Source organism: Arctopsyche grandis, chromosome 12 (assembly GCF_051622035.1).
Source record: "Arctopsyche grandis isolate Sample6627 chromosome 12, ASM5162203v2, whole genome shotgun sequence".
Lineage (NCBI taxonomy): Eukaryota > Metazoa > Arthropoda > Insecta > Trichoptera > Hydropsychidae > Arctopsyche > Arctopsyche grandis.
The window spans coordinates 1,163,377-1,177,018 of record NC_135366.1 but is presented as its reverse complement, the minus strand read 5'-3'; the positions used below and the strand labels follow the sequence as shown (position 1 = coordinate 1,177,018).

Here is a 13,642-nt window from a genome sequence, read left to right as displayed (position 1 = left end):
ACGTATTCAATAATACTTCTTTTGTTTATTTTATATTGTTGCAAGATTTTATATTAGAGAGTCTAATATATCTTGCAACACTATCACAATAATAACTAGTTGCCAGACCCAGAAGGTGCCGCGTATTGTTCAAAGGTTGTAAATGCATTGTTAAAGGTTTGCCGAACCTGTTTTACAAAGGATTTACAACAATGGAACAATGGATAGCACTGTGACTATCCTACCTCTAATAATAACACACCTTTATAAAACTTGAAATCCTCGGTGGTAGTTATCTAGGGTAGTGATCTAGGGTTTGTTTGGATTAGCTACAATTTTTTTATACCCGCTTTCTATTGGATTTCTAAATAATTCTAGTTGGAAATGTTCGCGAAATTTCAGCGCGGCGGGCTTTCAACAGAAAAGACGTCAGCACCCAAAGGGTTAATCATACATCTCAATCCACACATTTGCCTAATTTCGTCTACCTATCTTCCCTGCAGTCTTCTCTTTACCCTTTTGCATTCTCTCGGGTGCCATTCTAGCATTTCTTTTGTCCACCTTTCGTTCATTCTTCCAGCCCGCCCATTGTCATTTCAATCTCTTCACTCTATCCACTACATCCACAACCCTTGTCATACTTCTCACCCACGTATATATTATTTAATCTATACCAGGGAGGCCTAACAGGTAACTTCAATGCGCCTTCCTGGCCAGAAACATTGTACATTTGATACAAGCATTATACAAAGTAAATACATATCAAATAACACCCACAGAGACAGTAAATACATATCAATTAACATTCACAGATACATTAATGGTCAGATTTGTAAATTTCCAGCATTTATTTCTTATTCTTCATCTTCCAATGCCGAATCCGTATTCGGACGTAGGCGACTACCATGGGCAGACATCGTTTATGGCCCGTGCGAATTCTTCCCTATCATGGGCAAGCCGAACTTTTCGAGACCGAGTCCCATCCATGTCCTGATGTTCCGGAGCCAAGAGAGCTTCTTTCTCCCAAGCCACCGTTTGCCTTCTATGATTGTTTGTAGAAGGCGATATTTGGAGCCGCGAATAATGTGGCCAAAGTATTCCATCTTACGGCGCTTCACCGTGTCAAGAAGCTCTCTCTTTTTATGAAGAAGCTGGAGGACTGTTTCGTTTCTTACATGCTCCTTCCACGAGATTTTTAGCATCCTTCGGTAACATCACATTTCAAAGGACTCTATCCTGTTCATGGATGCCACTAACAGCGTCCACGTTTCGCATCCGTACAGCAACACCGACCAAACATAGGAGTGCAGGACTCTTCAACGCAATTTCATAGACAACACAAAACATTTTTCATGCTTTTAATACAATTCAGCAAAATTCGAAATTTGCGAGAAAATGGGTAAGGTTGCCAATTTGTTGGAACCGTTTCAATGAAAATCAGATAGATTGGTAAACTCTGATAGGAAACGATCGACCTGGAGTCACAAATCCAAGGTCTGGCCAGCAGAAACCAGTGAGATTTGAACCCGTGACCACTCTGTTCAAAGCATTATATGCTAACCACCAGTCTATCCTCTCTGTCTTTCCTCGTTATGCCAAGCATACATACATTTCATATTTTTTTGAATGCATTGGACTTTCAAGGTTCAATGTCCAAGCTTGATATAAATGAAAATTTACACAATTTTAATACTAATAAATGATCAACAGGTGGAAGGTTCAACTAACGTGTCCCCGGAAAAGTCTTCAACGGCCACGACCACCAACAACGGTTCAACGAGTCACCAGAGTCACATGAGCGACATAAGCCGAATAGAGATATTGAGCAAAAGTGCAATCGCAAACGCAGCGAGCGAACGGTCTGCTCCGACTGTGGAATCGCAAGCGGCCATAACTCCGGCCAGGGACAAGAAAGAGTCGTTGGAGGCGAAACGAGAGCGAAAAGCGGCCAAGACTTTGGCCATCATCACCGGCGCATTCGTCGTCTGCTGGCTGCCGTTCTTCATAATGGCATTAGTGATGCCCATATGCCAAGACTGCGAAATCAACGACTACATGGCCAGCTTCTTCCTGTGGCTGGGGTACTTTAACTCCACGCTGAACCCCGTCATCTACACCATCTTCAGCCCCGACTTCCGGCAGGCGTTTGCTCGCATCCTCTTCGGCAGGCATCGGAGACGGAGACAGAAAAAATACTAAAAGCAAATCATTAAAATATATGAAAGACGTGAAACAAAAACACTTCCATTTTTTACGTAAGACTTTGAAAAATTTCAGCGGTTAGTGATAATTATATATGTACATATGAAAAACATTATTTTTTAATAATTTATTATAATATTCAAATTTAAAGATCCCCATTTGCATAAGAATGTATGTATGTATGTATGTTGCTAGTCATTATATACAAAGAGTATTGCATAAACTGACTACTAATTAACATACAATGTTCTTTAACTTTCAATATTATTCTAAACACGTTTAACAAAACAATACATGAAAAATTTATTATAAAAAAAAACCAACACCAATCAATAATGAGAATTATCATACATTTATAGTATTAAAAAAAATACCTATATAAGCTATATGTTGTTATTATAAATGTTAAAAAAAAACTATGTAAATAATAATAATGAAATTGTAATTTATTGTAGTTAATCTTCAATTTAGATATTATATCACAAAATATACTTTATTCTCTATTGTAAAGAGAATTGTTAAACGTCTTTATATACATATCTTTTATTATTAAAAATAAAATCTTTATGTAAATATTAAATAAATATATATATATAATTATATTAAATGCATGAAAAGGTTGCATTTTTTATGTATTTATCATTAATCCAGTCCACAAATTATTATGAAATATTATATTGTATAAAAATTTAGCCACATAACGCATAATATATTACCAAATAAGACAACGAATAATCATAATATATATATAACACACATACATATATATGCATATATAAACATTTTAAATGTTACATTACTACTAATGAATTACAATTAAATTCTTTTATTAAAAAATAATAATAAAAAAAACAATTCGAACTGTTAGAATTGTCAGTTTTAACATATGTATTATAAATGTGCCATTTCTATTTATTTTTTTCATTGAAATTCCTTCAGTTTGTATATAAAAAATATAATTATAAAACAAACAGCAAGCTAACATGTCATCGGCAAATATGCTCATTCCCCACTGAAGAAGTATTGTCACTATGAAATTATGATTCGGAACAAATTCGCTACTTTCGCAATGTTTTGTGAATAAAATTAATGTAAATAACAATTGTAAGACCGGATTCCCGAGCCCAGAATACCGGACTTTCAACTGTTGTCACACATTAATCTGTTAAAAATCTAAACGTTGACATTTCAAAACAGTGCAGATCTCAATAAAACTATATAATTTCACCGCATTATAATTTAAAAGTTTTTAGATAATACTCATATTATTAGAAATGTATTATGCAAGATGCACATACATTTAATACATATATAAATTTATATATATCCAATTATATCCAAATTAATTTTTAACAGGACATATCAGAGTCCATTATACATACATATATATATTTACGATTAAAAAGTAAATATTATATTAAATGATAATAAATTTTTTTAACGTATGAATAGAAATTATTGTGAGTTGAAAATATTTATAATTATAATATATATATATATATAATAAACTACTACGACTTACTCATTTTTAAACTATATAAATGTGTATTTTGTAAAGCAATGTTGCAAAATAAAATATTATTATTATAATATACACATATATGCATACATATATAACTTGATAAATGTTAAGAAGAGTTATATATTTTTCCCGCTTTCTAAATGTGTTGAATATACATATATGTACTAAAGATACTATTGGTGTTTTATGCGTTGTATTATTATTGTATATTCGATGTTTTTAATTTGTATTATTATTATTAACAAACTAACTATTGCTAGTGACGCAAGCGCTTGTAAATAAAACATTAAAATAAATGCATAATCATTAAACTGTTGTCATCATTTTTTACCAGACTGCTATGGGGAGGAATTTTGACAGGAAATTACTGAAGGATATAAATTTATTTAATAAATTTAATTCGGGATTGAAAAAAGGGTAACAATAAAACTTCGATTATTCTTAACTTTCGCTATATTAGTCCTTACTTCTTAAAATTAGTCATTTCAATTTCTGAACATTAACTCCTAGGAAAAACAACATTAACGTCAGATGAACAAAATTATGATCCAAGAAAATCAAATATGAAATATGTAGATCTCTATAAATACACTCCTTAATTTTTTATTATACAACTTCAATGCAAAATTTGAAAGAAATATTATACAAAGAACAAAGAATTGTATTTTTTTCTAAATATGAAAAAAATATATGAGATCACTTTCTAAACATTTTACTTTGCTGACTGCACAATATATAACTATTCATTTAGTCACATCACTTGTTCTGATATAACAATATAAACAAATCTATATTGACGATTTAAACATTGTATATTCATAGATTTATTGCCAATTTTCAGCAATGAAGATATAACACTTTCTTTAAATCAAATGTGATTACAAAATGTCTATTTACTGATCACCATTGAATGACATTCTCGCGATCTAACTTTTTTAATCCGACGAGGATGTCACACAACGATCAAAAATAGTACAGAAAGGAATACAATAAGTACTATTCATATACAAAAACATCAAAACAAACACAGTGACTAAATAATACAGAAAAAAAATGTTGCAAAATGAAAACAACAACATATGTGTATCCATGGCATCCAAAGTTGAATGGATAAAAAATTAAAGTAAAGTCGTTACTTTTAAAATCAATCAAAACACGTGACCACAGTGACAATTTACAACTAATTAATTTTGCTTCAATTCAGACAATTCAACAGTGCTGTGAGTAAAGTGTCATCGTTAAATAAATATGAACTGTTTTGACAAAAAAACAAAAAAGAGCCACTGTGTTTTCTTTCATAAAAGTAACACAAAATTCACAATGCATTATTAATCTTCAGCTAAAACCCTATCGTTAACGACTCACAAAATGCCTTCCTTACAACTAGCTTTTTTCTTTTTCTTCAAAACAAACCTAAAAATATAGCTATCTCAAAAATGTCTTATTTGCATACGAGACTTAATCAAAAGATCACTTTATTTCTTTAACGTAAGCGTCGAGTTCCGCATCCAACTGTTCGGCGGTGGGTGGGGGTGGGCGTTGTCGGCCACCACCTCCACCACCGCGCCGACCACCTCCTCTCGCTTGTCTTCCACCACCAGCACCAGCACCGCGACTCTCTGAAACACGCCGTATAAAAACAATCAATACAAAACCCATCCAAACTTAAAATAAAAGTTTCAATTTCAATTCTTACGTCTTGGAGGTGGGGGTCTTGAGCGTTGCTGTGGGCTTCGGCCATTTCTCTCAACGCCGCCTTGACGATTTGCTACGCCCACTCGGCCGCCTCCCAGGGCTCCTCCGATGTCTGACGTCGCCAACTGAATGTTCATGGCGCGGCCGTCGAGCGGCACACCGTTATATTGCTTCATCGCTTTCACAGCATCCGCACGTCGTTCAAAAACAACATCAGCGGTACCTGAAACCATTAATAAACGAAGAATTAAGCAAAAGTATCAAAATTTTCAGTAGCTAAATTTAACCTCTCCATGAACTATGTACAAATTTGATCCTATCCGACAATTTTATCCTACATTTGAATACCCCAACCAGTTCAAAGATAATGTTTTGACAGGCAGAAGATATTTTAAGATGAAAATTGCAACACAACACAAAAAGAGGCCGCACTAGTACAAAACTGGCCAAGTATAAGATAAATGCTTGGATCTGCCAACGATTTATCAGCACCAAAAAATATGCAACCTATTTATTGGGTATTGTTAAAGGGGGTCGGCAACTTTTAAATGATTGGGAACCCATATAAGCAAAATTGGCCCTCAACTGATATGCAGAAGATTTTTTATGCGAAGAATCCATAATGCGGAGATTACCGAGGCATCTTTCAGAAGGAATTTCAACATTGCAAGAGGCCGTACTAGTACAAAACCAGCCATTTGCTTCTCTGAAAGTTGCCCGCACTTCCAACTACAAGATAAATGCTAACGATTCATCACCACCGAATGTTTCATGTATGTACGCAGCCTTATTGAGTATTGTTGAAGGGAGTTGGCAACTTTTAAATGATTGGCAAACCATACAAGCGCCGTATCCTCGAGTTTTTTAACTGACTAAGCACATTAAGAGGCTTCATTAAGTGGATGAAAGTCTAACCACGTATTATCAGTACTGTGTCGGCCACCACTTCCTGTACTCTTGTAAGACTGTAAGTCTTACATGCCTTTCGAGCGCCAATACACCTTTAGATTGATCATTGACATTTGAAGAAGCAGATGCATGTTCTCATTGAAGCAGCTCAAAGAAAAATAGTGTATAGAAAACAAAACTCTATATCCTCCAAATCGAACTGATGCTATGAAAAATGCAGTTGAAAGGCCTTAGTTTGGGAGTCGGAAGATAGATCTCATATTAAAGATAATTCCTGGATCAGTCCCCGATATTAAGGTGATGGAACTACATTGCAGATAATTACACTAAGCAATAAAAAAAATTACCAGAGCGACGACTAATTATATTAGACAAACCGAATATTACAATGATTTGTTGGTTTGCTTTCGTTTATGAGATTTAAGCGTTTGAAAAAATGCGCGATTTTTACAGATTTTTGGCTTTTGCAGTCGTTAACTCAAAATCTAGTATTGCCGTGTCAAAAGTGAGTATTGGAATCGAGGAATTGGAATTGAGCTATTTTCCACAAAAATGGAAAATAGCCCAAGTAATTTTCATACCAAAACTAGGAAAGGATCCACAAGAGGTAAAATCATACAGGCCTAAAAAGCCTCCTATCTAAAGTATTTGACTATCTAAAGTATTTGAAAAACTGTTACTACTCAGAATAAGGCCAATCCTCGAAAAACAAGAAGTAATTCCTAGTCATCAATTTGGTTTCTTGCAAGAGCACGGAACTGTTGAACAAGTCCACCATGTGGCGAACAAAATAAGCCTAAGCCTAGATGAGAAGAAATACTGTTCGGCCGCCTTTCTAGACATTAGCCAAGCTTTCGACAAGGTCTGGCACACTAGGTTGCAATACAAACTCAAAAAGAGTCTGCCATACAATATATATTTAATACTGAAGTCATACCTGAAAGAAAGATACTTTCAAGTAAAATATCAGAATGCTGAATCAACAGTATGCGCGATCAAGTCTTATATATACAGCAGACCTACCAACAAGGAACCAAAATGACCACTGCGACCTTTGCTGACGACACAGTAGCGATGGCCTCGCACAAAGACCCGAAAATCGCCTCATCCTACTTGCAAGAAAACCTCAACTGAATCCAACAGTGGCTACAGATATGGAGAGTGCGGGCAGAGAGTGCCCATGTAAACCTTCACACGGAGGACGAAGAATTTTCCTCCAATAAAGCTGAACAACGCAGTGATCCCACGGGTAGACGAGGCAAGATACCTGGGCACGTACATGGACCGCAGGTTGACTTGGAAGAAACACAACTGGACAAAAAGTTAGCAGCTTAACGTCGAGAGCTCAGGGAGCACTACTGGCCAATTGGAAAAATGACCGCGGAGAACAAACTCTTAATTTACAAGGCCATCCTCAAACCAATATGGATGTATGGGATACAGCAATGGGGGGTCAGCGAGCAAAACAAACGTGGAAATAATCCAAAGGTTCCAGAACAAAGTCCTGAGAATTATACTGGACATGATACATCAGGATACGAGAATAACAACAGTCACTAAATACAGAGTCAAGCTCAGCGAGCTCAAAATACAAAGAAAAACTTGAGTCTGACAGTCTGGCCAGGGAGTTATTAACCGTTTGCCCGCGGCAATAAATATAGCGAACAAGCCCTGTACACGGTGGCAGCTTTTTCGCGAATTTGGCAATCGAGTTTTCGACCTTAAATGCAGATTTTAATATTTACTCATATAATATATACTCGTAAGTAACCAGATATGTTAATTAACACATAAAGTATTATTTTGAACAATAAAATACATTATATATCTCGCAGTATTGGCTGGATTGTCAAATAATCATTCTTCATCACTTGAGACGTATGGTCGCCATTGTTCAACAGACGTGACGTCACATAAACGAGGTTTCAGTATGGTTCCACAAAACCACTAATTTGACTGGTATATATTCATTTTAAGCAAATTGAACATTTTTCTTATATGTATTTAAAATGTCTCTAGCTAAAATAATATTACAGTATATATTTTTCTATGAATTAAAATACATAGGCAATGGACATATGACAACAATAAATAGTAATATAATAATTACTAGACAATCGTCTTGCTTCTATGATGGGATGGTACCTGCCGGCGGGGACAATACGACTTTTTTTAGTATGTCATCCGAAATTTTTGCAAACCATACATTTCCAACAGTTTTTTTAACTCATAATTTGCCCCAGGGTGTTGTTTTTATTCCCTTTGCTTTATAATAGCCTGTAAATATTCGATATGTTGTAAGTCGGGACTATTGTCTGGTCATTTTAGTGACCCTAAACCCTTTTTAATGGCAGTTATATGGAAAAAGATGGTTTTACTGCGAAAAATTCCACAAAATTTGGACTTAAGTTGATTGGGAGAATGTAATCTTTACTGACGAGAGCAAGTTTAATCTTGGCGATTCCGACAGAATAAATTGGATGAGGAGAAAGCCGAACGAACATTTCAGTTGTCAGTGTGTTACGAGAATAGTTGAAAACCGGGCGGCCAAATGATTTGGGGATGTTTTTCGTATTATTTTTTTCCGCCTTTTATTGAACAACATCTTTCAAAGTCAACCGACTTCAAAATTTCAGGCCGATTTTGCAAATTATCATCGGGCACAAATGATCTTTATTGTATTTAAAATAAGTGATTGATATCATCAAACAATTTTAATAGCATTTTATTAAGTTTGGACGGCTATTTTTTTTACAAATAAAAAAATACAAAGAGAAAGTAGATATTCATCACTAAAATGAGCAGACAATAGCCCCGACTTACAACCTATCGAATATTTATGAGCTATTATAAAGCAAAGGGAATAAAAACAACACCCTGGGGCAAATTATGAGTTAAAAAAACTGTTGAAAATGTATGATTTGAAGAAATTTCGGACGACATACTAAAAAAAGTCGTATTGTCCCCGCCGGCAGGTACCATCCCATCATAGAAGCAAGACGATTGTCTAGTAATTATTATATTACTATTTATTGTTGTCATATGTCCATTGCCTATGTATTTTAATTCATAGAAAAATATATACTGTAGTATTATTTTAGCCAGAGACATTTGAAATACATATAAGAAAAATGCCCTATTTTGCATGTTTTTTTAAAATTCGTATCTCGCTTGATGATCTTTTTTAATCGTAAAACATGTTAAATAGTTGAAATCAAATAATAAAACCAAAAAAACTTGTGTATAGCTTCATGTAATTAAAAAAAATCGAAAACATCGAACAATTGAAAGTGATGCGATTTCTCTGCATCTTACTGTACATTAAATGTAAGAAATTATAATCGGATTATAAGTTCACGCGCATGCGCACAAGGCTTTGCGCCTGTCGCAGATATAGTACCTGCAAATAGCCACAACCAAAGAAGAAAGTGAGACATAATAATTACCCAATGATCGTCCAGATCGATCGTAGTGCACGGACGCGCTGCGCAGCATGCCAAACTCGGCGAACAGTTCCTGTATGTCCGACTCGGACACGCCAAAGTCGAGATTGGACACGAGCAACTTGGTGGGGCCCGTCGAGTTGCTCGGCGCGTTGCGTCCTATCGTCAGTTTCTTTATGCCAAAGTCGTTGAACATATCGTGCTTCCATGCGCCGTTAACATCGCCCTGAAATGTGTTCGCTCAGATGTACAGACCACTGGGTGGGGCACCCAACGGCCTATGGCACCAGACGTGCGGGTCGTACCAAACCGAGACCGGCGGGGACGTGTCGGTCGGTCGGTCTGCACCCCCACACACCCCCCCCCCTCCCCCATCATCATCTCTCACAAATTAGAACATGGCACTATGCACATACATATACAACGAAATATATATATATATATATAGATAGAGAGAGAGACAATCGATACTAAAAGTTAACAATTCAAACAAAAACATATCGACAATTATTCGTACAAACAAACACATAGATAGAGTGTGATAAATTTTGGAAAGATTAACATTTCATTACAACTTAAGATATAAATAAATTATTACAACTTAAGATATGTTATCACTTCAGATTAGAGCACAACATCACGAGTGACGTCCGATGTTCAAAACACTTCAAAACACACACCCCAACCCTTGTATATTTCGCCGTCTTCTGTTGTATTTTTTCATCAGAATAATGAAATGTCCTCTTTAATATTATATATATATATACATATGCCATCCATGCAAAATGGTCATACGGAGCTGCTATCGGAATGGTCGGATTCTTTCGGAGATACAGGAAAGGTGGGTCGATGCGGAAACGACTCGGAAGTGTAGAGACTTCGAGTGATCTCTCTCCCTCTCTTTTTTTTCTTCGTACGATACATTTTAGGACAAGGCGGACATATTATAAATATCGATTGCATGGAGAGAGAGAGAGACAGATAGAGAGAGCGGTGATATGTCTACGCATCACATCGTCCAGAGCGATCGAGGGTGTTATAGAGTGTTAAGCGAGCAATGTCCAATTTTGATATTCGATGATATCCGCCGTTCTCAACGAGACGAGGCGTCCCAAGTCCCGAGGTCCAAGGCAAGCGTGTCGATTTTACGTCTAGAGCCGGTAAGGAACGGCACCGTTACAAGACAAAACGTTAGCTGCCGCCGTTGTCGTCCCAATCAATCCTTCGAAGAGTGCCGTTGTGAGTCCACAGTACCGAGACACGATGTCAATGTCAAAACGGTGCAGTAACAACACATATATCGTTAGCGTGCAGAGCAGAGTTGGAACTGCTATTGGATGTTCAAACCGAAACATTTTTATCTCCGCCTTCGAATCTCCGTTTCTCCACATCGCAGTAGCATTGTCAGCATATTACAAACAAACTTAGTGGGAATCGTATTCTATATGTATATATATATAGGCGAAACAAAATTTCAACGCCATCTTATGAACGAGTCATGACTTGCAGCATCAGCGCACATCAGGCAGTTAGTATCGGTCGTAATTTAAATCGTTCTCGGTGAGACAAAAAATATCAAGGCCACTTTTATATATATGAAGAAGTATTTCCCAGCGCTTTGTATTTATGTACATCCGAGGCAGTGTTTGAAGCGCGTTTTATATGAAATTTTTAATTGGACACGTAGTAAGGATCGCTCCGAGACGATTTCAAGCTCATCTTTGAGGCAAGTCATGACTATATATGGTGGTGGTTTTCAGACCTATGTGTATTTTGAATAATACAAGTTCCACAAGGTGCAAGATAGCACTTCAACATTGGTCCAAAATCCCTAGAGCATCCTCATTGCAGGGATTGCATTGTCGATCTCGAAATATAGGTCATATTATACGTATATATATATATACTGAACAGTATCGTTACCGCTCAGACATTCGATGGCCTTCGACCGTGGCGCCATCTAGCGGACAAATGGGGGGAAACACTTGGTATGAGAATTGGGGCCGCAAATGCGTGTACTTTTCGGCGAAAGTTCAGCGTGGAGGCTCTAGTGGACGGTTTGGCGAAGACGAGCTCGTCGTCGGGCCGCTCAGAGAGCCTGAAGTCGGCGGGAAACGTCACCGAAAACAAGATGGCCGCCATGTGACAGCTCGCATGTGGTGTAGTTGTTAATTACCCTGGTGTAGGCGAGCGGCTTGCGCTGGTTGGCGGCGGGTCGGTTGCGTTGGATGCCCCCGGCTCGCACTCGCCCCCCTCCGCCTCCGCCTCCGCCTCCCCCTCCGCCTGCGCCCCCGCCTGCGCCTCCGCCCGCTCGGCCGGCCGCTCCCCCTCCCCCCCCGCCTCCGGAGCGTCGCCCCCCGCGGCCTCCGACTCCCCCTCCGCTGCCGCGCTTCGACGACTTGATGATGTCGTCCAGACTCATGTCGATTTTGTCCACCATGGTGAGGTCGGCTTGGGCGTGGGTAGGGACGCGTTCAGATCACACACACACGAGAGAGAGACCACCGTCAGTGACGCGGCCAACGCAACAATGGCGACCGCACGTCGATTAGCGTCCAGCTTCCGGTCGTAGGGCGACGCATCGCGGCCATGCGCGTTCTATGTTCCGCATTTTTTAAACCGCTCCACTCGTTGAATTGCCTTTTGATTATTTTTACGGGGGTTATTTCACGTCAATTATGATTTATTTTCTATATTTTTGTTTAATTTTTATGTATTTTAATTTTAATGTGATTTGAGAAATATTATAGTTATATGTCATTGATGTATAATAAACTAGATCCGCCCTCACGTCTTATACTCGTCTCCCTTTTGGCGCATGCAAAATACATGGTGCATACACAATTTCTCTTAATAGGTTGGTAGGTACCACTGCGTCGTAGGGAAAAAAACCTTTTTTTCCCAATTTCCCCACTAGTTAAACCCCCCGCACCCCTCAGTTAGTGAAGACAAGATCTCAGACCAAAATCACACGTCAGGGCCCATCTATGTGTATTATACATCAATGGTATATGTGGTTATTCTGACGGTAAACGGACTACTAGTCATTTATTTATTTATTTATTAATAGTTTTGGACCGTTGTGGCATTACAGGAAGAGCCTAATGCGCCACAATGGCCTACATTTAACAAATATATAAATACAAGTAAAATTAGTAAAAAACAAAAAAAATAAAAAGCAGAAAACATGGTAAAATAAAATAGTAATAAAAAAGTAACAAAAGGAAAATAATAATACAATTAAAATAGTACATAAAAATGTACAAAGGAGAAAGAAAAAGTAAAATAAATAAAACAAAATATGAATAAATAAAATAAAATCACAGCGAGGCCCAAATGGAAGAGAGTAGATTAAGATTCCACTCATACATAGTCGGTAAACGGACTACTAGTCATATGTGAACCAGTCACAGGACAACCGGTCGCTCTAGATCGGTCACACGTGATCACCCGTCACACTAAAACTGGTCGACCGATTTTAGGTTGTGACCAGTTTAGTGTGACGGGTGATCACATGTGACCGATCTGAAGCGACCGGTTGTCCTGTGACCAGTTCACATTTGACTAGTAATCACCGAACCGAATCGGTCACAGGACAACCGGTCGCTCTAGATCGTGATCACCCGTCACACTAAAACTGGTCACGAGAAAACTGGTCACGAGAAAACTGGTCACGAGAAAACTGGTCACACTCGAAAATTAGTCACGAAAAAACTGCACACACAAAAATTCGACCAATTTTTAATTTTTGAGTGTGACCAGTTTTTTCGTGACCAATTTTCGGGTGTTACCAGTTTTAGTATGACGGATGATCACGTGTGACCGATCTAGAGCGACCGTTTGTTCTGTGACCAGTTCACATTTGACTAGTAATCACCGAACCATTTTGACC

The 13,642-nt window shown here is 37.6% G+C and overlaps 2 protein-coding genes across 2 annotated transcripts in view; one reads left to right on the top strand and one right to left on the bottom strand.

The window, feature by feature from the left end:
• Nucleotides 1-2,286, top strand: part of LOC143920594 (5-hydroxytryptamine receptor-like) — a 176,138-nt gene extending 173,852 nt beyond the window's left edge. Inside the window, exon 6 of the mRNA XM_077443537.1 lies at nt 1,690-2,286. Coding sequence (XP_077299663.1) covers nt 1,690-2,178 — 489 coding nt within the window. The 3' untranslated portion in view covers nt 2,179-2,286. The remainder of the gene's footprint in view (nt 1-1,689) is intronic.
• Nucleotides 2,287-4,139: 1,853 nt separating this feature from the next.
• On the bottom strand, nt 4,140-12,299 carry Ref1 (RNA and export factor binding protein 1). Its single transcript, XM_077443543.1, has 4 exons — nt 11,927-12,299; nt 9,754-9,976; nt 5,400-5,621; nt 4,140-5,322 (listed from the first exon to the last, which is right to left on the bottom strand). Exons 1-4 carry the CDS (start codon nt 12,188-12,190, stop codon nt 5,174-5,176), a joined length of 858 nt encoding a protein of 285 aa, XP_077299669.1. The 5' UTR covers nt 12,191-12,299; the 3' UTR covers nt 4,140-5,173.
• Between the last annotated feature and the right edge of the window lie 1,343 nt (nt 12,300-13,642).

What these genes read in the sequence shown, in the direction of transcription:
- Ref1 (XM_077443543.1), bottom strand. Translation starts at nt 12,190, where the DNA reads ATGGTGGACAAAATCGACATGAGTCTGGACGACATCATCAAGTCGTCG. An exon ending in AGCCGCTCGCCTACACCAGG is followed by an intron (nt 9,977 to 11,926) that starts GTAATTAACAAC and finishes AACACATTTCAG; the next exon opens with GGCGATGTTAACGGCGCATG. An exon ending in TCGATCTGGACGATCATTGG is followed by an intron (nt 5,622 to 9,753) that starts GTAATTATTATG and finishes TAATGGTTTCAG; the next exon opens with GTACCGCTGATGTTGTTTTT.